Source organism: Octopus bimaculoides, chromosome 28 (assembly GCF_046866305.1).
Source record: "Octopus bimaculoides isolate indiv1 chromosome 28, ASM4686630v1, whole genome shotgun sequence".
Taxonomy (NCBI): Eukaryota; Metazoa; Mollusca; class Cephalopoda; order Octopoda; family Octopodidae; genus Octopus; species Octopus bimaculoides.
This window is the reverse complement of record NC_142955.1, coordinates 20,487,805-20,512,317: the sequence shown is the minus strand read 5'-3', so window position 1 is coordinate 20,512,317 and position 24,513 is coordinate 20,487,805. Positions and strand designations below refer to the sequence as shown.

At 42.1% G+C, this 24,513-nt stretch overlaps 1 protein-coding gene across 3 annotated transcripts; it reads right to left on the bottom strand.

Moving 5' to 3' along the window:
- Positions 1-6,862: 6,862 nt before the first annotated feature.
- Positions 6,863-14,887, bottom strand: LOC106867167 (beta-1,3-galactosyltransferase 1). Of its 3 annotated transcripts, none has more exons than XM_014911958.3 (4): positions 14,634-14,887; positions 10,233-10,296; positions 9,977-10,087; positions 6,863-8,032 (listed from the first exon to the last, which is right to left on the bottom strand). In XM_014911958.3, the coding sequence occupies exon 4, from the start codon at positions 7,923-7,925 to the stop codon at positions 7,041-7,043; it is 885 nt and encodes a 294-aa protein (XP_014767444.1). In that variant the 5' UTR covers positions 7,926-8,032; positions 9,977-10,087; positions 10,233-10,296; positions 14,634-14,887; the 3' UTR covers positions 6,863-7,040. The 3 variants fall into 3 exon arrangements, with proteins under 3 accessions (XP_014767444.1, XP_089199980.1, XP_089199981.1); XM_089343854.1 differs by lacking the exon at positions 14,634-14,887 and adding an exon at positions 11,546-11,595; XM_089343855.1 differs by lacking the exon at positions 9,977-10,087 and having other exon boundaries at positions 14,634-14,769.
- Between the last annotated feature and the right edge of the window lie 9,626 nt (positions 14,888-24,513).

Genomic DNA, 24,513 nt, shown 5'->3' with positions numbered 1-24,513 from the left:
CACGTGACTTTTAGTTAATTGTCTCAATAAAAAATTTCAAGATTGAATCGGAAACAATTCCAAAAAACTAAACATTAGTGAGAATTTCCGAAATCATTATCGATCGATTATAATGTTTATATGCATCTATGTATGTATATATGTATGTATCTTTCTCTCTCTCCCTATATGTGTGTGTATCAGAGAGAGAGAGAGAGAGAGAGCGAGAGAGAAAGAGAGAGAGAGAGTGAGAGAGAGAAAGAGAGAGAGAGAGAGAGAGTGAGTGAGAGAGAGAGAGAGAGAGAGAGTGAGTGAGAGAGAGAGAGAGGGAGAGAGAGAGAGAGAGAGAGAGAGAATTTAGTAATTACATATATAACAGGTATGTATATGATACAAAAGCATATTGAAATACGAATCCAAAACCGAAGAAAATAACAAAGAAAGAAAGAAATATTGAAACAAAGGAAAGAAAGAAAGAAAGAAAAACATCAAAGCAACAGCGTTTCAATTGGTCGCAAACCACAAGGTTCAACGGAACCTGCTAAAGTAAGCCAACGCATGCGTAGCATTACCGCCTGTGATGACGAGGCTAAGGCTTTGGAAGAGCCAAGTACACTCACGGAATTAAGCAATAGCAGCAACCCTACAGTAAAATCTTTCTCTACTCATGCTTATAGAATGTGCAAGGTTGAAAATCTAGAAACTACAGACAAAAAAGCAGCAAACCCTTTATATTAATATTGTGTTAAAAATAGACCAAAACAAATATATTCTTCAAAGCTATGAGAAATGAGATGGAGAGCAACAGACGCGTGTTTCATTGTAAGTCAATGTGACATACTACTATCACTTTCGAAAGGAAGTCGAAAAAGATTTTACTCTAGAGCTGTCGATGCATGACGGGAAACTGAGAGAATCCCGTTGTCTCATCATCATAATTCCATCATCATCGTTTAACATCCAGAGAAGGAAAAGTATTGGCCCCAGCATCGACCCCTGGGGAACGTCACTGCAGGCATTCGTCTGCGCGGAGAAATCTCCATTTATCTGCACTGGAAAGGTTCGATGGCTCAGGAAGGAAGAAATCCACGAAGTCACCAATGGGTGAATCTTGTATGCTTGAAGTTTGCGCAAGAGAAGTCGGTGATTAACGGAGTCAAACGCCTTTGCGAAGTCCACCGAGTCTTTTTCATCCATGGTACTTGTAATCCACTCTTCAAGAAGGAGAAGATTTGTCAGGCAAGATCTTCGGCGTTGAAATCCATGCTGCGAGTCGGATATAGCATTTGAAATAAGGAGGTGATCCATGAGAGATTACTTGACGATGATCTCCATGACTTTGCAGAGGATGGATCTCAGACTGACCGGTCGATAATTAAGGGGATCTTCCTTACTGCCCTTTTTGAATATTGGATTAACTGAGTTTAGCTAATTTTAACTAACTTGAGTTTCACTGTGGCTGGGCAGCATTGTTAGTGAAGTACCTTTGTATATTCCTGTACTCCAAAATTGTATGTAGGTACTAAAATTGTTAATCAATCGCTTAAATATCAAACCAACTAAACTAGTCATCCGTTTGTTGAAGTTGTTTAAACAACTAATTGTTTGTCAAAATTATTTTGTTGCTATTCACAACCTTATCAATGACAGACCTCCTCCCTTCACTCTCAACATCGAATCCCCTGAGAATGAATTTTATGCCTATGTGCATGTATGCTTGTGTGTGGGTATGTAGATGTGTGGTAGCTTACAAAGGAAAGGACGAGTGAGATAATCGAAGAATGCAACTGTGGTGTGTGTGTGTGTGTGTGTGTGTGTGTGTGTGTGTGTGTGTGTGTGTGTGTGTGTGTACACTTACGCGCCTGCCCGTATGTGTGCTCGTGCGTAGGTGGAACCTAGCCATCTGTGACCTATTTCGATGTTCGTCTTTTTTCTGAAGGCCAGCTCGGTGTCAGATCTGCGGGAGATTGATTGTCTCGTAAAGATTTGATTGCAGTTCGTTGTATATGGAGGGGAAAGGGGTGGAAAATAGGGTGAGTATTTATGTGTGTGCGCACGAGTTAGTATGATCTAATGTGCGTGTAGCGGTTGAGTCGGTTCTGTGAATGTATATGCTCGAATGCGTGTAGGTGAGAATATGTGTTTACTTCTGTGTGTGCATTCCTATGTGTGTATGTGTGTGCGTGTGCGTTTGTGGATGTGTGTGTGTGTGTGTGGTTGTGTGTTCTTGTGTGTGTCTATGCATACGCAAATGCGTGCGTGAATATGTATGGCAGTGTATTGGGATTGTTCATTATCACATGTACCTATGGCGCATGGCTCAGTGGTTAGAGCGTCGGGCTAATAATCATAAAGTAGTGAGTTCGATTCCTGGACCGGGCTGTGTGTTGTGTCTTTGAGCAAGACATTTCATTTCACGTTGTTCCAGTTCACTCAGCTGTTGAAGGGAGTTTCGACGTCATTGGTGTCAAGGTATATCGGCCCCTTTACCTTTCCCTTGAATAAGATCGGTGACATACAGAGAGAAGGCTGGTATACATAGGCCACTGCTGGTCTTCCACAAACAACCTTACTCGGACTTGTGCCTTGGAGGGTAACTTTCTAGGTGCAATCCCATGGTCAGTCATGACCGAAGGGAGTCTTCACTTTTATTTGTATGGATTCCCTTGCATCCTGCTGTCAGTCTAATCCTGCTCTCTATATATATACCTGCACACATATGCCCACCCACACACGGACGCACACATGGATTGATATATTTTCTATTCAGTATTGGTAATGTCTCATTTATGAGAATAGATTTTGGAACATCATTGAAGTCGCGAATAGCGAAGAAAGGGATTTGACAAACCAACACCGATTCGTTGTTTAACTAACACATTAAACAAACGCTCGATTAGTTAGAAATGCTAACATATTTAACCGATTGATTAACAAATTTAACAATAAAGAAGTGATATTGAACTAGTGCGTCTGTTTATTATTATTGGCAATATGACCTTCAACTATCCAACCAAGTGTTTCTTCTTTGAAGACGTTCAAATGGCCTTCACCATTTTTCCCTCGCTTTCTTCTTTGCCATTCTTTATTACTACTGTTCCAAGTGAAATACATGGATTCTTCATCATAAATGTTTTTGCAAAGACATCATTGATGCACAATGAAAAGAATTCTGTCAGTGTTCTCATATGTTGTTCATTGACAGCCATATATATATATATATATATATATATATATATATATATCCTCATTATTTCTGAGCAGTATTCTTTGTTCACCTGGTCGATGAACTTGCAGTCTCATTATTGTAGTTGCTCTTTCATCCTAAGATGGATGCAACTGCTTCGAATGGACCAGTATACCTACCCATTACCTATTGACTAATTTCGTTATCAATTTTTATTTGAACAGCAGCCTAGAGCACAGAAGGGCAAAGGCAGACAGCTAAGGACATCTATCGCCAAGAAGATTTGTGTAGATTTGTATACATTTCATGTCTTTACCTCTCCGTTACTAGCTGCTGATGTTGCGATGGCAATGTCGCGGTGATTAATTCCATTTGCACTGGGATATGTAGAAGTCATCGTGAAAAACCTGCAACTAATTTGTTCTCGTGTAGATTTCAATTTGAATTACACGCGCTTTTGGGTGTTCGTTGGTGGGTATGATGGGTAATTCTTGTAGAATTCTTAATTCTTGTAGAATTCCGTAGAATTCCGTAGAATTTAAACAAGCGAAGGTAAGGTGGACGAGAATTTAAACAAATGAAGTTCAGTTTAAAGTTTATAAATAAATATATTTCATTCCATGTTCCGTTTAAACTTTATGAATAAATGTATTTTTGCATTATTCATTATTGTTTTTAAAAATAAATCACATATACCCATCATACCCACCCAAAAGCGCGCGTAATTCAAATTGAAATCTACACGAGAACAAATTAGTTGCAGGTTTTTCACGATGACTTCTACATATCCCAGTGCAAATGGAATTAATCACCGCGACATTGCCATCGCAACAACAGCAGCTAGTATTCACTGGCTCAAGACATACGGATTGTTAAATACTGAAAAAATATGTCCCTCTTGTGGAGCTAGCATGAGGGAAGTGGCCAAAAACAATTTGTCCGATGGCATGATATGGTCATGTGGAAGGCCTTGTAGAAAACTGATTTCCATTAGAAAGGGAACATTTCTAGATAATAGCAAACTGAAAAGCGAGCAGATTATAGATATATTATATTATTGGGCTAAGGGAGATTTAGCTAAGAATTTAGGCCAGGAATGTCGTATAGCAAATGTAGCTGTAACAGATTGGAGGAATTACTGCCGTGATGTATGTGCAGAGTATTATATTGCGCAAAATATTAAGTTAGGCGGACCAAACCGAATAGTAGAGATAGATGAAAGTGCGTTTGTTAGAAGAAAATATAATGTTGGCCATCGGGTTAAAACGCAGTGGGTGTTTGGTGCGTTAGAAAGAGATACGAGAAGATGTTTTTTAGTTGCGGTAGAAGATCGATCATCTGATACCCTTTTAGAAATTATACAAGAGCGGATTTTACCAGGAACAACAATAATTTCTGACCTCTGGCGTTCATATAATACACTAAACACGCTAGGATATAGACATTTAACCGTGAACCATTCAATAAATTTTGTTGATCCGGTTACATTTGCCACAACAAATCACATCGAATGCCTATGGAAACATGCCAAGAACCAGAACAAAAGAGAAAATGGGACAACCCGGAATTTGCTGCAAACACATCTAATAGAATTCATGTGGCGTTACGAATTCAAGGACGAGATCTTCCAGAAGTTATTGGAACAAATTCGACACCAATATCCATGCGTTTGAAACATTACCGAGTATAAGTATCTACGGAGCATAAGTATCACATTTATTTTGAAACTTAACTTCAAACTTCATTTGTTTTCTATTTTGATAAATTCTCTCTGTTGAAAATTATATTTTTATATTTTAAATAATTTGCAATTTCAGGAAATATGTTTTTATATTAAATTTGTGTTTTCTAATAATTGATAGATAGATACATAGTAGATAGATATCAGTAAGTAAGTAAGCCAAAGTATCAACTCAAACCAGCAGACAGACAGACAGACGGACACACAGATAGCTCAGCAGGCATGCAGGCAGACAGGCAAGCAGGCTGACAGACCAGCATGCAGGCATGCAGGCAGATAGGCAGACAGACGGCGACTACTTTCACTTCTGACATCTAATAGCGTGATAGTGCCGTTTACACTTTATTGGGAAACCTGCTGAATGTATTTCAAGTTGATGTAACGCTGCACAAGAAGTATATTGATATCATTGTTATTGTTTTTATTGATATCATTGTTATTGTTTTTATTGATATCATTGTTATTGTTTTTATTGATATCATTGTTATTGTTTTTATTGTTCGTCCGTGGACACTATTGCACATCGCTCACGTAAGTTTGTTGTTATTCATATTGTTACACAAAGCTATATATATATAACTTTTGTATTGCTATACAGATAAACTAAACAGGACTTTAGGAAGCTGGCTAGTTTTTTTTTTCCATTTGTAGCCCTTAGAGGCTAATCTGGGTTTTGTTTAGTAAACACGCCCCTCAATTTTTGTTTAAAAACAAAGATGATGGACGAACAACCCTCGTCCGCTGAAAAGAGCAGCCATTCATCTGCAGAATAGAACAGTCAATTTCTAAACGTCAGTAACAGCCGCAGGAACAACATCAACAATAAGAACAACAACAACCACAACAGACTACATGAAATGTCAGAGGCAGAATAACCAGATTTCTTCAGATTATAGGAAGTTTTCTCGGGAACCTCGCGGGCTTTACTTCTAATGGGTGACAGAACGCTCTCTTAGATTGTGTGGGGTTAGCTGTTACAAGACGTGGGTGCAAAAGCGTCGCAAACCGGCTCACACACATTTCCGACTGTCTGACAGGTATGGACTGGATTTCCTGAATGTGCCAGTATTACAAATTAAAGTTAAACAGTAAAATCAAATATTTAAGTTATGAACCTAAATTACAGAAAACGTTGAAGGTATGGTTTAAGGGAGATAAATCTAGAAATAAATCAGTGTATAAGAGAAAAAAGGAGGGGTGGAAGGAAAGGGTAATCTGATGGTGGGAAGGAAGCAAGATAGAGAGAGAGTAGGAGGAGAGAGAGAGAGAGAGAGAGAGAGAGAGAGAGAGAAAGTAAGAAAGGTGGGGATGGTTCTACAATGTATAATGAAGTTAGAAGAGACGAGAGGCAAAGTGTGTGAAAGAAAGAGAAGTTAGAGAGACAAGCAGAGAGTGAATGTGAGAGGGGGGGGGGGTATATTTTAATGTTTTGACTGTTATTTTTAGCAATTTGCTGGCGAATGCTTTAATGTTTCTCCCTGTTAGATACCGGTTCAGAAAAACACGGAAGGGAGCTGAGAAGTATATTAAGCAACTCCCTGGTAACTCCAATCTCCGTGCACTACAAAAGATATACTAGGGAAAGAACTATCTATCTAAAATGGAATAAGGGCCCTTGCTACTCATGGCCTCCGGAGGATGCCCGTTACCAAGGCAGCTGAAATAAAGTTACAATGAAAAGAAACCATAAATAATAATAATAATAATAATAATAATAATAATAATAATAATAATAATAATAATAATAATAATAACAACAAAAACACCAGGACTTACAAATATATATAACATACAGAAAATTGCACTACTGGGCACAGCACACATCCTACACAACACTTTCAATACAGTAACCATAAGAGCATCACAGCAAACCACAGCACATACCCAAGGCTCACAGAGCTGCGCTCGGTAGTGAAGTGAAAGCACGTTATAAAAATAAAACTACTGAACAATAATAATAATAATAATAATAATAAATCTCCCGTTTATTTAGACAAGAAAATTTCGTTAAACTCCATCCATGCCCACCATGCCAAACGTACAGGTTTGGTCGAGTTAGAATACTTCATGTTTTGATCCCAATAATAATAAGAACTGTGAAACTATGTTTATTTAAACCAATTATTATCAGTTCTATCGTATTTCTTGGGAAATCACTTTATAAACATGCCGCATAATATCGATTGTTTGGAATTTGTCTTCCTCTATATCACATATTGCAACAATGGCCGGAGACTTGGAATACTTCTGAGGTTGGTAATGTTCCAAAACTTTGTAGAGCTTAAATTGTTTTTGATGAAAAAGTACTTTAAGACTTAGCTTCTCAGTCAGAATACCAATCCAGACATCAGTCGGCATAAAATGAGTATTCTTCAAAGCTGCCAGATAAAGTTTGTTGAATACTTTGATGTGTGCAACATAAGCAAAGCCGTGACAATACCGGGGATAGAACTGTCCTTGATATAATTTTCGGGGTTCTAACACACGAAACCGCTCTAGCTCAAGATGATGGGCTCGTGCCTGGCCAACAGGATAACAAAGTGCAAAGTGGTCTTCGCGAGCACCTTTGGAGAAATCCGTGCCAAGCCACGATACAAGTCTGCCGTGATCTATCAAAGACTCATCATTCATCATCGCAACATATTCGGCATTGGCACAGAACTCTCCAATCCATTTCCACGCCATAATTGCTTTCATAGAAACATTCGTATATGATTCCTTGAAATCCTCCTGAAGGATATCATGATACATTTCGCTCTCTTTTTGAATGAGGGATTCAATTGTAGAATTATCTGTCTTAGCGAAAAGAAAAACGTGTTTAATAATGACGCCTCTCGCACAAGAGTCACTTGGAATATTTTTAAAAGATTTTCTTAATATTTCCCGCCGATCAAAATGATTGTACATAGTGATAATAGCATAAATAATAAATATTCTTCCATGTTGTGAACAGAGATTCGGTTCATTAATAACTCTTTGGAAATTATGTTCGTATGGTATTGGCTGATCATAATACATTTTGGGGATCACTGATCCTTTTGGCCGTTGTCTGAGAAAGATTGAGGCACTTTTTAATGCATTTGCTCTTTCAGAAAAATATCTTCAATTTGCGTAAGAAACAACACCTGTAGAAGAAAACAATTAAATAACATTATCAAAAGTAAAATTATTTATAAATTACAATTAGAAAATTTCTCTGAATTTCTATATTTTACGGAATCTTATTGATTTATTTCGACTTTTATATTTTACTCTTTGTTTTTATATTAAAAAAACGGCATCTCAAGAGCTACGAGGAAGGACACGTTAAAATTTGCTTTAAATTGTTGGCAATAGGTGTGAGCAGTAATTGTTGCCTTCGTTAGTAGCAACTCAAAGTGGTTGACTTCAATGCAATCCCACCAAACAGAAAGAACCGCTTTTTGCATGGGAGTCCTTTTAGAGTACTTTTAGGATTGTGGTTTAGCCTGTTCTCTACAACTAAGCCATTGCCTGCATTACTTAACATTTTTATTGGAAATCTGTTTTTCATCACCAGTCACTAATCTGTCCAAAAGTAGGGAGATACGTTCACGCGAGGGAAGAGATGAGCATATGTTCACTCGTGATTTTTGGTTGGTTTCCACCAAATCACAGGGAACCCATTTTCCGAGTTCTGGAACCTTTCGAAGCTGTTGAAAATGGTGATGAACATAGAATTATCCTTCTCAAATCTGACAAAAGAAGTTCATCGTCCTATTCGTGGCATCTCTTTTGGGCTGAAATCACTATTTTGGCACTTTGCAAACCATTTGCAACTTCTTTCGTTCAAGCGTTCTTCCCCGCTAAACAAAGTGGGTATTTTCGGGTTGGTTTTGTTACATCGATTCCATTTTTGAACTTATAAAGTATTATGTGTCTTAAATTCACCTTCGTACATTTTTGAGGGATTGATATTAGTAATTAAATCAGGCAGATTATTCTGTGAAAAGAAATTATGTTAAGTTAAAGGTTTCCAAATCCATGTCAGTATCGATTAATACCATTTCTACATTTTAGTCTATTGTAAGATTTGATAGAAATGACATATATTTCGGACATTAATTATGGGATGGCTTCTAAGTGAATCTCTTTGTAAATATACTCACACACACACACACACACACACACACACACACACACACACACACAAACACATAAACACACATGCATTGACATATGCATGTGTATGTGTGAGAGAGAAAGAAAGAAAGAAAGAAAGAGAGAGACGTAAAAACCTTAACTTGGCAACCACTTGGTTCCAGATATGATCTCGTTGCGTCGCTTAGCAACAGACTTCTGCTAGCCTCAAGTTGAAATAACTTAGGCAGGAAACTTGATAAATGCAAACTGTGAAGAAACTTTTAGCGTGTATGTGTATATGTATATGTACAGGTGGTACTGGTGGCAGTGTAACCAGTACGTTCCTATACATGTATATACGCACGCACGACACAGACCTGTAACAGGGCCATCCGAGTACGCATCAGACTGGTTGGCCACGGCCGGACACACAATCTTCTCCCATCTGATTTCTTTGGTCATCGTCGACAACGACGGAAAAATTCATAATAAAAATATACGTAGGTATGCAAGCATGTGTACAAATGTGTGCGTGTGTGGGGTGGAGAGAGAGTGCGGGAGAGAGAGAGGAATATAGTAAGAATGAGAGGAGAGTAAGAGGCACTAAGAGGGAGGGAGCATTGCATCCCAGAGGTAAGAGAGAGGAACAGGATTAAAAAAATCCTCTGGGGATGACACGGATATGGGGTCCGAGATTATCGGTGAGTAAGTCTCCGTTGAGAGAACCTTATCCTTCTGATAGTTATGACACACTCAATGATTAGAAGGGGTTGAAAGTCGTATCTGGAGGGATCTAAAACAAAGTTTTAGGTTCGAGTGATTCTGATTTGTAATTTCTGATGATGACATCCAGAATGAAGAGATTGTGTTTAATGTGGCCGTACGTTAACTATATCATAAAAAAAAAAGAAGTGACACGATGTGTTTATTTTGACGATTGACAGAGTTAAAATAAAGAGTTATCTTACGAGACATATAATGGTCAGAGATAGACTGCGGTTTATATTGCCGATACCAAGATTCAAGGTTGCAGTGGCTTTTTTTGAATTCAAGAGTCTCATCTGTCTCTGGGAAGAACCCTGCAGGTGAAAGAGGTGTCATTATATAAGTAATAACATAATACTGGAAACAGTATTATTCGTTTTTAATTTTAAAAAAACTGAAGAGGGAAAAGAAAGGACAGAAAGAAGTGCAAAGCGAAAGAGGAAAATATGAACAACTCACAAATAAATGTGCAGCACACATAAGTAACCATTCCAATAATGAATATGTGTAATTTTCTCATTTCCTACAAAGTCAAAAAATATGAAAATAATTTTAAAAATTGAAAGCAATTTGAAAGATAATTATGCAAATTTTAAATTGCCATCACCGTGCATTATTTACATTGGACGGACAGGTGTCTTCACTTTGTTTATTGTTACCACAATGTTTCGGCTAATGTACTCTCCAGCCTTCACCAGGGTCCTGGTGGAATGTCGAACCCAACCCTGATGAAGGCTAGAGAGTGCATCAACAGAAACGTTGTGCTAACAACAAACAAGGTGAGGACACCTGTCCGTCCAATGTAAATGATTTAGCAATGTGTATATGTATCCACTTTTCTTGCGATCTATGTATCCACTTTTCTTGCGATATATGTAGTAATCTGCAGAAAACGAACACCGTCACCACTCACTGTCTCTCTTCCTTTCTCTCTCATTTCCTCTCTCTTCTTCTCTGTCCCACTTTGCCACTCACTTCTTCCTTTGAAGTGTGAAAATAGGTGGGTGAAGAAAAGAATGCATGGTCAATTTCATAGTGATGTTGAAGGTAAGACAGACAGACAAAAAAGATGGCTGTAGATGATTAAAAGTGATTTAAAACCGGAAACGGAGGATCTAATTTATGCTGCCTAAGACCGAGCACTAAGAACAAACTACATACAATACAGAATAGACAACACAGCAGAAAGTGATAAGTGCAGAGTCTGTGGACAAAACGGTGAAATCGTATGGTATATTACCAGCCAATGTACGCCACGAGCCCAGAAGGAATATAAGAGACGCCACGACAATATAGCAAGGCTTGTCCATTGGACACTTTGCAACAAGTATGGACTTGACAGAAAAAAATTGGTACGACCACAAACCTGAAGGCATCATCGAAAATAGAAATGCAAAGATCCTATGGGATTTTATGATTCTGTGCAACCATAGAGAATAGGAAACCGGACATAGTCTTAATTAAGAAAGAAAACAAACTATGCTGGAGCATAGATATAGCATGCCCAGCTGACAACAAGGTATGCGATAAGGAAGAAAGAAAAGTTGAGAGATATGCCAGGTTAGCTTGGGAGGTTAAGCAGTTGTGGTCGATGAAAAAAGTAGCAGCAGTACCACCAATAATTGTCGGAGCCTTGGGACGAGTGAGTAAAAATCTCGAGAAGTACGTGGAGCAAATAGGGACTGCAATAAGGGTGGAGCACTTGCAGAAAACAGCACTGCTTGGAACCGCTCGAATACTCCGGATGGTTCTCGAAAAATAAGAGGGGTTACCTTAGTTCACTGGTAGTGAACAGCTGACACCGTAGTACACCTCCAGCCTTAGAAGCTGTGCAAAAGCAATAATAATAAAAATAATAATAATAATAATGGTAACAATCACAACAACAGCAACAATAATAATAATCACATAACAACGGTAAAGGTACTAACCATTTTTTTAGTGTTAAAAGAGGAGAGAAGACGAGAAGAGGAGATACACGAAAAGCCACTTAATTAAAAAATCGACAACTGACCAGTGATGCGCATCCAACCAGAACCACTGAATGCAACAACACAGTCAGTAACTAGGTCAGAGTACGGAGCGATGGAAATATTGGGATCGTAACAAATAAATGTAAAATTGAAGTAAATGGACTTGGTTTCTAGTCTGAATGTCTAACATGTGTCATCCAGGCGGCAAGTGACATTATATATAAATATATATATATATATATATATATATGTGTGTGTGTGTGTGTGTGTGTGTGTGTGTGTGTGTGTGTGTGTGTGTGTGTGTGTGTGTGTACATAGATACATATATATACATATATATGTATACATACATATTTATATATAGACGTACATACATACACACACACACAGTGTTGTTCTGAATGGATGCGCATCGCTGGTCAGTTGTCGATTCTTTTTAATTAAGGTGCTTTGGTAGTAAGGTGCTTCTTCATTCGGACGTGGCATGGTCGGATTGTATTACCGATGTAACAGGTGTTGTATTTCGAGTATCGCACCTGGTATACTACGTGTGTATGTAGGAAGATGTTAGCGTTGCGAATAGGGCAGCGTGCGAGTGTGCAGCAGGGCTGTCGTTCAGTGTGTGACCACCTGATAGCTCTTTACGCAAGGATGGTCCTGAATGGACCAGTCGGATGTCGAAGTACAACGCTCTCACGTACACACACGCGCGCACACATACATACATACAATATATATTTATATATATATATATATATATATATATATATATATATATATATATATATTTGAAGTTAAGCAACAAAAATTCAATAGGTGCCTCAAACATTTTAAGTACCACATTTAATCTTTTGATTAAATCTATATTATTATATAATATATATATATATATATATATATATATATATATATATATATATATATATATATATATATGTATGTATGTATATATGTATGTATTGTATTCTTCCTTTCTACTTGGAGAGTTTAAATGTAGTTATAAATATATGTCGTACTGTTGAAATGTAATTTCAGTAAATTTCTATATCTTTGTGCAGCTTTGATAAAATGAAAACTATGAAGTGATATTGCTGGCAGAGCTGTTTGGAACGTTCTAAGCCTTATAATAATAACTATGTGATCGCTGCTGTTTCTATCACGCGAATCGTAGTTTAAGTTTGTTCAAATTAGAGATATATTACTACTACGATAAATTACTGAAATAAATCTTTAGTAAGCAAATGAGACTTTTTATAAATTGAAGTTTTCAAGAAAATTGACCTTCTGAACTTCTTTTTTATTATTGAATATTTCAAGTTCCTAAATTTAGATATTCGGTACAAGATAGTTTTTAACGAGCTTTTATAGGTTTGACTCTCTGGAAAATTCTAATAAATTCTTCTGTTAATATGTATCGATAAAAAGGCAGTTTCGAAGTTTCTGTTATTATTTAATATCACAAAACATTCGCTCACTACAGAGTAGGTTTTAACATTTGATAAACAATATTATATTCTGGCGAAATTTTTCGTTTTAATTTGCAACACAGTCTCTCTAGGCTTTGATCAGCCCAAGGTGCCATGCAGTGGAACTGAACGTAGAAACACGTAATGAAGTAAACTTCTTTATACATATATTTGTATATTCATACATGCATACTTATAGATAGTTAAAGCTGCAATTTTCATTTCCACTTTCCATCAAAGGAGAATGAAACAGAAGAACCATACCAATATCCCTATAATTTATAAACCCTTAAGTTTCCAACGTAATCATTTCCATGATGTTGAATAAACCTCACTCACAATGACAAACACTAACTTCACAAAACCATAAAAACATTCAAAATAAGAGCTAAATATAAATTTTAATTAATCATCTTCCAAGAGAAAAACTATAAAGACAACTAGCAATGGCAGTAGTTGAGACCTCAATCAAATGTTCGAAAGATGTTTGCCTACAAACAACACACTTACACACATGCACGAACGCGCACGCACAGACATACATACACATGCATATATATATATATATATATATATATATATATAATAACATAATATATAATTATATGTATATATCCACACATATATGTACATACCTACATCTATATGTATACATACAAGCATATATAGGTACAGGACATCACAAAAAACGTTAAACACAATGAGAAACGAAAACATAAAGTCGAAGACAGAAAACGAACTTTTTTTCGAACAACGAAAAAAACAAACAGAGAAACGAGACATGCAACATAAAGAATATTTCCCTTCATCAGTTGTCCCTGTCCATCTACTCCGCGTTTCGAAGGCAAGGATATATATATATATATATATATATATATATATATATATATATATATATATATATATATACATATACATAAACAATAAACATGTACATGCACACACACACAACCAGACGATATGAAATATGATCTTGTAAACGAAAGTGAAATACACACAGATACACACATACAAATACATATATATATACATATATGTACATATATATACACATATATGGATAAACTATACAAATGCATATATTTACATACACACACACACACACACACACACATATATATGCTCACGCACACAAAGACACACAAACACAAGATCACACATACGCACACGATCAGGCATATATATAGAGAGAGAGAGAAAAAGAGAGAGAGAGAGAGAGAGAGAGATAAAGAGAGAGAGAGAGAAATAGAGAGAGAGAGAGAGGGAGGGAGAACGAGTGGTAGATAGATATAAATATCGATATATGTACATATATACACATGTATATGGAAAAGCCTTGTTTTACTGAAGTACAAGGCTGCTGGGAAGAGTGATCAGAAAAGTTATATTGCCGTAAAAAGTACAAAAATCTTTTGTCATACCTTTCTGTTTTATCTGTCCTCATTTCACCAAACGTGCTATTCTATATACCCTCTTGTATAATCACGAGTGATTAAATATTTCCTTTAAATATAGGTAAACTGTGAAATCTTATTTTAATAGACTGCTATGTAGCAGTTTTCTATTGGTTGACTCAAATAGATCTATGGTTTTTATTCATTCGCTACCCAGTCTGTTACAATGAGGAGTGTTTCAGTTGATCCGATTATCAGAACAGCCTACTCATCGAATTAATGTGAAAAAGGATGGGCACTCTACTGACATGCGTAATTCAAACCTGGTTCTCAGGGCGATTCAGCATGATATAGAATGTGGCAGGTACATCTCATTTTTGTCAGTAGAGTTAACTAGAGCAACGTGAAATAAAGTGTCTTGCTCAAGGACACAATGCACCGACGGAAATCGATCTCACAACCTTATCATCAGCAGCCAACCACTCAGTCACATGTCTTCAGTGCCTAAATATACATACATACATACATACATGCATACATACATACATACATACATAATGGCTGCTACTTAATTTGCACGTGTAGCCATCACATTCTTGCGGCGCCAGACAGGTTCTTCCAAGCCTGGCACGTTCTTGCAGTGCCGGGCAGGTTGCTGCGGTGCCGGGCACGTACTTGCAGCTCCAGACACGTACATGCGGCGCCGAGCACGTTATTGTGACATCGGGCACGTTCTTGCGGCGCCGCGTACGTTCTTGCAGCGTCAAGCACGTACTTACAGCGCCCGTCACATTCTTGCGCAGCCAGGCACTTGCTTCCGACGCTGGGCACGTTTCTGCGGCGCCGAGCACCTTCCTGCGGTGGGGAGCACGTTCTTGCGGCGCCGGTCACGTGCTTGCGACGCCAGGTACGGTCTTGCGACGCCGAGCTTGTTCTTGCAGCGCCGGGCTCGTTCTTACGGTGAAGGGAATGGTCTTGCGGCGGCAGCTACGTTTTGCGGCACCGTGCACGTTCTTGCGGCGTCGGGCACGTACTTACGGCCGCGAGCTCGTACTTACAGCCCAAGGCACGTACATACGGCACCATGAACTTACTTGCAGCCCAGGTAGTTATTGCCCCGAGCACGTTCTTGCGGCACCAGGCACATTCTAGCGACGCTAGGCACGTTCTTGCAGCCCCACGCACATACTTACGGTGCCGAACACATACTTACGGCCCAGGGCACGTACTCACGGACCTGGGCGCATACTTACACCCCCAGGGCCTTACCTACGGCCCCAGGCCCGTACATACGGTACCAGGCACGTACTTGCGGCGCCAGGCACGTTCTTGCGAACCCGGGCACGTTTCTGCAGTTCTACGCACGTTGTGCGGCCCGAGGCACGTAGTTACGGCCCCGGGCAAGTACTTAGGGCCCTAGGAACATACATACGGCCCCAGGCACGTAGTTACTGACCCGGGCACGTTCTTGCGGCCCCTGGCAATTTCTTGCAACGCCGGGCACATTGTTGCAGTGCCGAGCACATACTCACGGCCCCCGGCACTCGCGGCCCTGTGCGCGTACTTATGGCCCTAGGACCGTACCTGCGGCCCTAGCCACCAGGCGCGTTCTCGTGGACCTAGGCACATTTTAGCGACGCCAGGACGTTCTTGCGGCCCCGGACACGTTCTGGCGTTTCCAGGCACGTTATTGCGTCCCCAGACACATTCTTTCGGCGCCAGGTACGTTCTTGTGGCGTTGGACACGTTGTTGGGCGCCGGGCACGTTCTTGCAGTGGCGTGCACGTTGTTGCGGCACTGGAAACGTTTTTGCGGAGCGGAATACGTACTTGCGGTGCCAGGCACGTTCTTGTGACACCGGGCATGTGCTTCAGGCGCCGGGCACGTCCTTGCGTTGCCGGTCTCGTACTTATTGCCCCTGGCACGTTCTTCTGGCATTAGACACATACTTACAACCCCGGGAAGTATTTGCAGCCCTGGGCACGTACTTACGGCCACAGGCATATACTTGCGGTCGCAGGCACGTACTTGCGATCCCATTCACATAGTTACGGCCCCAGGCACGTACTTGCGGCCCTAGGCATGTAGTTGAGGCTCCGGGCACGTTCTAGCGGCCCTAGGCACGTTCTTGCGGCTGCAGGCACGTTCTTTCGACGCCAAGCATGTTCTTACGGCCCCGGGCACGTTCTTGCGTTTCTAGACACGTTATTCCGGCTCCAGACATGTTCTTGAGGTGGGAGGGACGTTGTTGCAGCAATGGGCACGTTAATGCGGCGTCGGACTCGTTGTTGCGGCGCCGGGCACATTTTTGTGGCGGCGTGCACGTTGTTGCGGCGCTCGGCACGTTCTTGCGGTGCTGAGCACGTACTTGCAGCCCCAGGACCGTTCTTTCGAAGCCAGGCAGGTTCTTGCAGCCCTGGGCACGTTCTTGTGGTCCCATGCACGTTATTGCGGCCCCAGCCAAACTCTTGCAACGGGAGGTACGTTCTTGCGACGCCGGGCACGTTCTTGCGGCTTCGGGAATGTTTTTGCGGCGCCGTGCACGTTCTTGTGGGGCCAGGCACGTTCTTGCAGTGCCGGGCACGTAGATGCGGGGCCGGACACGTTTTTGTGGCGCCAGGCATGATTCTGCAACGCCGGGCACGTGCTTGCGACGCCGGGCACGTTCTTGCGGCTCCAGGCACGTGCTTGCGACGCAGGGCATGCGTCTGTCGACGCTGGGCACGTTCTTGCGGAACCAGGCACGTACATACAGCCCCGGACACGTTCTTGAGGTCCCGGCACGTACTTGCGCCCGCAGTCACGTTCTTGCGGCTCCAGGCATGTAGTAACGGCTACGGGCTCGTACTTACGGCCCAAGGACGTTTTTGCGTCGCCAGTCACCTTCCTGTCGCCCCAGGCAATTCTTCTGGCCCTCGGCACGTTCTTTCGACGCCACGCACGTTTTTTGCGGTGAGGGCACGTTCTTGCCGCGCCGGACACGTTGTTGCAGCGCTGGGCACGTTCTTGCGGAACCGAATACGTACTTACGTAGCCGAATACGTACATGCGGAGCCGGGAACTTGCTTCAGGCGCCGGGCACGTTCTTGCAGCCCCAGGCACGTAGTTACGGCACCGGGCACGTTCTTACGGTCCCAGGCACGTACATACGGCGCAAGAGACGTAGTTGCTACTCCTGGCACGTTCTAACGACGGCAGGGATATTCTTGCGGCTGCAGGCACGTTCTTGCGATGGCAGGCATATTATTACGGCCTCGGGCACATTCTTGCGTTTCTAGGCACGTTATTGCGGCCCAAGACACATTCTAGTTGTGTGTGCACGTTGTTGCGGCGCCAGGCACGTTCTTGCAGCACCAGGTACATTCTTCCGGCGTCGGGCACCTTCCTGCGTCGTCGGACATGTTCTTGCAGCGCCGGGCATGTTCTTGCGGCGCCGGACACGTTCTCGCGACGCCGAGCACGTAGTAACGGCCCCGGGCACGGGGCAAGTTCTTGTGTTTCCAGGCACGTTGTTGCGGCGCCAGGTACGTTCTTGCAACGTCGGCACGTTCTTGCGGGGCCGGGCACGTCCTTGCGGCACCAGGCACGTTCTTGCGACCCCGGGCACGTTCATGCGGATCCAGGCACGTTCTTATGGCGTCAGGTACGTTCTTGTGGATCCAGGCACGTTCTTATGGTGTCGGACAAGTTCTTGCGGCGCTGGGCACGTTCTAGCAGCGCCGGGCACGTACTTACGGCACCAGGCACGGACTTTCGGCGCTGGGTACGTCCTTGCAGTTCCAGGCGCGTTCTTCCAGCCTCAGGCATATTCTTGCAGGTCCAGGTACATTCTTGCGGCGCCGGGCACGTTCTTTTTTTTGCGTCGGACAGGTTCGTCCGAGTGGGACTCATTCTTGCGGCGGCGGGCACGTAGATACGGCCCTCTGAAAGTACTTGCGGCCGCAGGCACGTCGTTACCGCCCCAGCCACGTACTTACGGCCCCAGGAACGTTCTTGCGGCCCCAGGCACGGAGCAGGTTCTTGCGTTTCCAGGCACGTTCTTGCGACCCCTGGTACGTCCTTGCGGAGCCTGGCATGTTCTTGCGCTGCCGGGCACGTTCTTACGGAGCCAGGCACGTTCTTGCTGCATGGGGCAGGTTCTTGCGGCTCCAGGCACGTTTTTTGCAGCGTGGGGAAAGTTCTTGCAAACCCGGACACGTACTTACGGTACCGTGCAAGTTTTTGCCGCCCCAGGCTCGTAGTTGCGTTCACGGGCACGTACGCACGGCCCCAAGAACGTACATACGGCTCTAGGAACTTACCTGTGACCCCAGGCACGTATTTACTACACGGGCCACGTTCTTGCGGCACCAGGCAGGTTCTTGCGGTCCAAGGCATCTTCTTGCGGCCCCGGGCACGTTCATACGGATCCAGGCACGTTCTTGTAGTCCCAGGTACATTCTTGCAGCACCGGGCATGTTCTTGCGGAGCCAGCTATGTCGTTGCGACGCCGTGCACGATTTTGCAGGGCTGAGCACGTACTTTGCGCTGACGGGCACGTTCATGCGGTGCCGGGCACGTTTTTCCGGCGACAGGCACGTGCTTGCAGTGCCGTTCACGTTACTGCAGCACCAGGCGCTTTCTTGCGGCATCGGGCACGTACTTACGGCACGTGCACGTTCTTGAAGCCCTGGGCATGTGCTTACGGCCCCAGCCTGTTCTTGCGACGCTGAAGAGGTTCTTGCTGCAGGAGACACGTAGTTACTGCCCCGGGCACGTTCTTGGGGCCAGGCACGTTTTTGCTGCCCCAGAAATGTTCTTGCGGTGCCGAATACATATTTGCTGCGCCTGGCGCGTTTTTGCGGTGCCAAAAATGTTCTTGCTGCGCCGGGCACGTCTTTGCGGTCCAGGCACGTACTTACGGCCCCGGGCACGTATTCACATCCACATAATGCCGCAGTTTCGTATAAACGGGCATCGGCTGGTATTTACGGCTTGGAATACGTAGTCGCGGCTTTGGGCACGTTTTTGTGCCACTAGGCTCGCTGTTGCGTCGGCGGGTACAGATTTACGTTGTGGAGATTAATTTTGTCGCCATTGTTTCGTATTTAATTCTTCAGGTTTCTTGTTACAGCCGCAAGTACGTACTTATAGCAGCAGCGACGCACATACTGCCGCAGTTTCGTGTAAACGGGCATCGGCTAGTATTTATGGCTTGGAATAAGTATTTGCGGCTTTGGGCACGTTTTTGCGGAGCTAGACATGCTGTTGCGTCGTCGGGTACAGATTTACGTTGTGGAGCTTATTTTTGTCGCCATTGTTTCGTACTTACGTGTTCAGGTTTTTTTTTTCCAGCCGCAAGTACGTACTTATAGCAGCAGCGACGCACATAATGCCGCAGTTTCGTATAAACGGGCATCGGCTAGTATTTACGGCTTGAAATAAGTAGTTGCGGCTTTGGGCACGTTTTTGAGGCACTAGGCATGCTGTTGCGTCACCAGGTACAGATTTACGTTGTGGAGCTTATTTTTGTCGCCATTGTTTCGTATTTAACTGTTCAGGTTTGTTGTTACAGCCGCAAGTACGTACTTATGGCAGCAGCGACGCACATACTGCCGCAGTTTCGTGTAAACGGGCATTGGCTTATATTTACGGCTTGGAATACGTAGTCGCGGCTTTGGGCACGTTTTTGCGGAGCTAGGCATGCTGTTGCCTCGCCGGGTATAGATTTACGTGGTGGAGCTTATTTTTGTCGCCATTGTTTCATACTTACGTGTTCACGTTTGTTGTTTCAGCCGCAAGTACGTACTTATAGCAGCAGCGACGCACATAATGCCGCAGTTTCGTATGAACGGGCATTGGCTTATATTTACGGCTTGTTATACGTAGTCGCGGTTTTGGGCACGTTTTTGGGGCGCTAGGGAGGCTGTTGCGTCGCCGGGTACAGATTGCCGCTGTGGAGCTTATTTTTGTCGCCATTGTTTCGTACTTACGTGTTCAGGTTTGTTGTTTCAGCCGCAAGTACGTACTTATAACAATAGCGTCGCCGGGTACAGATTTACGTTGTGGAGCATATTTTTATCGCCATTGTTTCGTACTTACGATCGTACTTACGATCGTGCAATCGTCCGTTAGTTCGTTCTTTCGTCCGTTAGTTCGTTCGATCGTTCGTTCGTACCTGGGTACGTACATACGTTCGTCCTTTCGTTCGTTCGTTCGGTCATTCATTCGTTCGTTCGTTCGTTCTTACGTACGTACTTTCGTTTGTTCAAACGTACGTACGTACGTTCGTTCGTTCTCTTTTTTCTTACGTACGTACGTTCGTTCATTTATTCGTTCGTTCGTACTTACATTCGTCGTTCGTTCGTTCGTACGTACGAAGGAAAGAACGAACAAACGAACGAACGTACGTAAGTACGTACGTGCGTAAGTACGGACGAACGAACCAAAGAAAGAGCGAACGAACAAAAGAACGAAAGAAAGAACGAATGTACGTACGAAAGAACGAAAAGACGAGCGAAAGAACAAACGTACGTCCGAACTTAGGTACGTACGAACAAATGAACGAATGAACGCACGTACGTACATAGTACGTACTGTAAGAACGAAAAAACGAACGATCCAACTAACGACCGAACAAACCAACGAATGAAACAACGAACGAACGAACGTACGTACGTAGTACGTACGTAAGAACCAAAAAACGAACGAACCAACTAACGACCGAACAAACCAACGAATGAACCAACGAACGAACGAACGTACGTACGTACGTACGTACGTACCAAAGTACGAACGAAAGAAAGATCGAACGAACAAACGAACGAACGAACAAACGAACGGACCAACCAACCAACCAACGGCGAACGTACGTATGTACGTACCTACAAGCGAACGAGCGAATTACAATCGTACGACCGGAAGAAAGAACTCACGTACGTACGTACGTACGAACGAACGAACAAAAGAACGACCGAACTAACGAACGAATGTACGTACGTACGAATGACGAAGGTACGTGCGAACGAACAAACGAAATAACGAACGAATGAATGAAAGAACTACATACGTACGAACGAACGAACGAACGTACATACGTACGTACGAATGTAAGAAGGCACGTACGTTCGTAAGAACGAACGAACGAACGAACGAACGACCAAACGAACGAACGAATGAATGATCGTACGTTCGTACGAACGAAAGATCGAATGAATTAACGAACAAAACAACGAACGAACGTACATACGTACGAACGTATCTACGTAAGCACGAAATATCGAACGAATGTACGTACGACCGAACGAACGAACGTAAGTATGTACGAAAGAAGGAACGATTGAACGAACAAACGAATGAACGTTTAGACATATGTACGTCCGGACGAAGGAATGAATGAACGAGCGACACGAACGAACGAACGGACTTACGTACGAACGAACGAACGAACGTACGTACGAACGTTCGTAGTACGTCCGTAAAAACGAACAAACTAACGTGCTCCGTCCGTACGTACGTACGAACGAACAAACGTACGTTCATAGTACGCACGTAAGAACGATGGAACGAACGAACTAACGAACGTACGTACGTATGTACGTAAGTACGATCAAAAGAACCTACAAATAAACGAACGTGCGTACGTACGTACATAGGTACGAACGAACGAATGAACGTATGCACATATGACCATACGCACGAACGAACGAACGAACGAACGAACGATCGAAAGAACGAACGAATGAAGGTAAGTACATACGAACGAACGAACGAACGAACGTACGTACGTACGTACGTACGTACGTAGGAGCGAACGAAAGAACGAACGAACGAATGAACGAACGAACGAACGAACGAACCTATGTACGAATGAACGAGCGAAAGAACGAACGAACGTACGAACGAAAGAACGTACGTACGTACGAACGAACGAACGAAAGAATGAACGTATGTACGTACGTACGAACAAACGAACGAAGGAACGAAAGAACGAACGTACGTACCTACGTAGGTACGTACGTACAAACGAACGACCTAACGAACGAACGAACGACCGAACGAACGAACGAAATGTCGAACGAACGAACGAACGAACGAACAAACGTACGTACGTATGTACGTAGGCACGAAATATTGAACGAACGTACTAACGAACGAACAAACGTAAGTACGTGCGTATGAACGACCGAAAGTACGTACGTACGTGCGTACATACGTACGTCCGAAAGAACGAATGAACGTACGAAGGAAAGAACAAACGAACGAAAGAACTAACAAAAGAATGTACGTATGTACGTATGTGCCTGCGAACGAACGAAAGAACGAACGAAAGAACGAACGTACGAAAGAACGAACGAACGAAAGAACGAACGTACGTACATAAGAACGAACGAACGAACGAGCGAGCGAAATAAACGAATGAAAGATCGAACGAGCGAACGAACAATCTAACGAACAAATTAAGGTACGTACGTACATACGAACGAACGAACGAATGCATGCACCATTTCGAGCGTGGCCGTTTTCGTGCGGGTGACACGTAAAAGCACCCACTACACTCTCTGAGTGGTTGGCGTTAGGAAGGGCATCCAGCTGTAGAAACTCTGCCAAATCAGACTGGAGCCTGGTGTTGCCATCCGGTTTCACCAGTCCTCAGTCAAATCGTCCAACCCATGCTAGCATGGAAAGCGGACGTTAAACGATGATGATGATGATGATGATGATGATGATATATATATACACACACATAAAAATATATAAATTCAATTGGGGTATTGACTTTGTAGTTTGCTTTATAAAGCCTGTCTACAGGTATTGGCTATCAGATAACATTTTACAGGGAATATTGATCGTATCGCTCAACATGCATCTGTAATCCATAAAGTACCAATAAGGTTTATATAAATATAAATATTAACAAAGAGAATGGACAGAGAAGACTTGCCATTTGTCAATATTACTGGATTAATACTGATTCAATCTATTATTTCATATATTATATATAGTAATATTTCAGCAATGATTTTCTGGTAAAAAAATGAAACAATTGTAGCATCATGCCAAAAGACGTGTTGCTCAACCCATTCTCTTTGTTAAAACTTATATATATATATATATATATATATATATATATATATATATATATATATATATATATATATATATATATATATATATATATATATAAGTTATTGCTACTAGTATTGCTACTCTAGTATTATTGCTACTCTAGTATAGCACTAGAGTAGCAATAATTGGGTACCCTCCCAGCAGTATACTGGATAGATACTATCCCTTAGTGGGTTGTGTGTGTAGATGTATGTGTGTGTGTGTGTATATATATATATATATATATATATATATATATATATATATATATATATGTATGTATATATATACATATATATACATATGCATTGTTGTCTCTCAAATATTTAAAATCTACAATTAAGAGCCCTATCTACTCGCTGGCGGTACCTACCCACCCCTACCCATTTTCCTTTATTCAAAAATTCTTATCGCTCCTTAAAATTATGGCTTTTAAGTGTTGATTTCTCAGCCCAAGAATTACAGCGTGATGTGCTGCTTGACTGGTCCCCCCTCTCTCTCTCTCTCTTTATATATATATATGATGATGATGATGATCTTTTCTCCCGCCATGCCTCTGTCTACCCCTCCATCCTCTCTCTCTCTTTCGTAGTTTTTCCTTAAGGTCTTCAGGTTCTGGCTATATATAAATGAGAAACCCATTCTAAATTATCTCGCTGACATACTACGACGAAATCTCCAAGATGCAGATAAGATAGAGATTTTTTTATTTATTTACGGCCTCAAACATCTCATAATACCTTCGCGCTTTAGTTTGCCCTCTATTATTTATCTTGTTTCTCTCCATGAAATTCAATTGAATTCAGTTGTTGTCTTAAAT

Bases quoted from the DNA above. Each gene is read 5' to 3' on its own strand.
- LOC106867167 (XM_014911958.3), bottom strand. From the start codon at position 7,925: ATGTATTATGATCAGCCAATACCATACGAACATAATTTCCAAAGAGTT.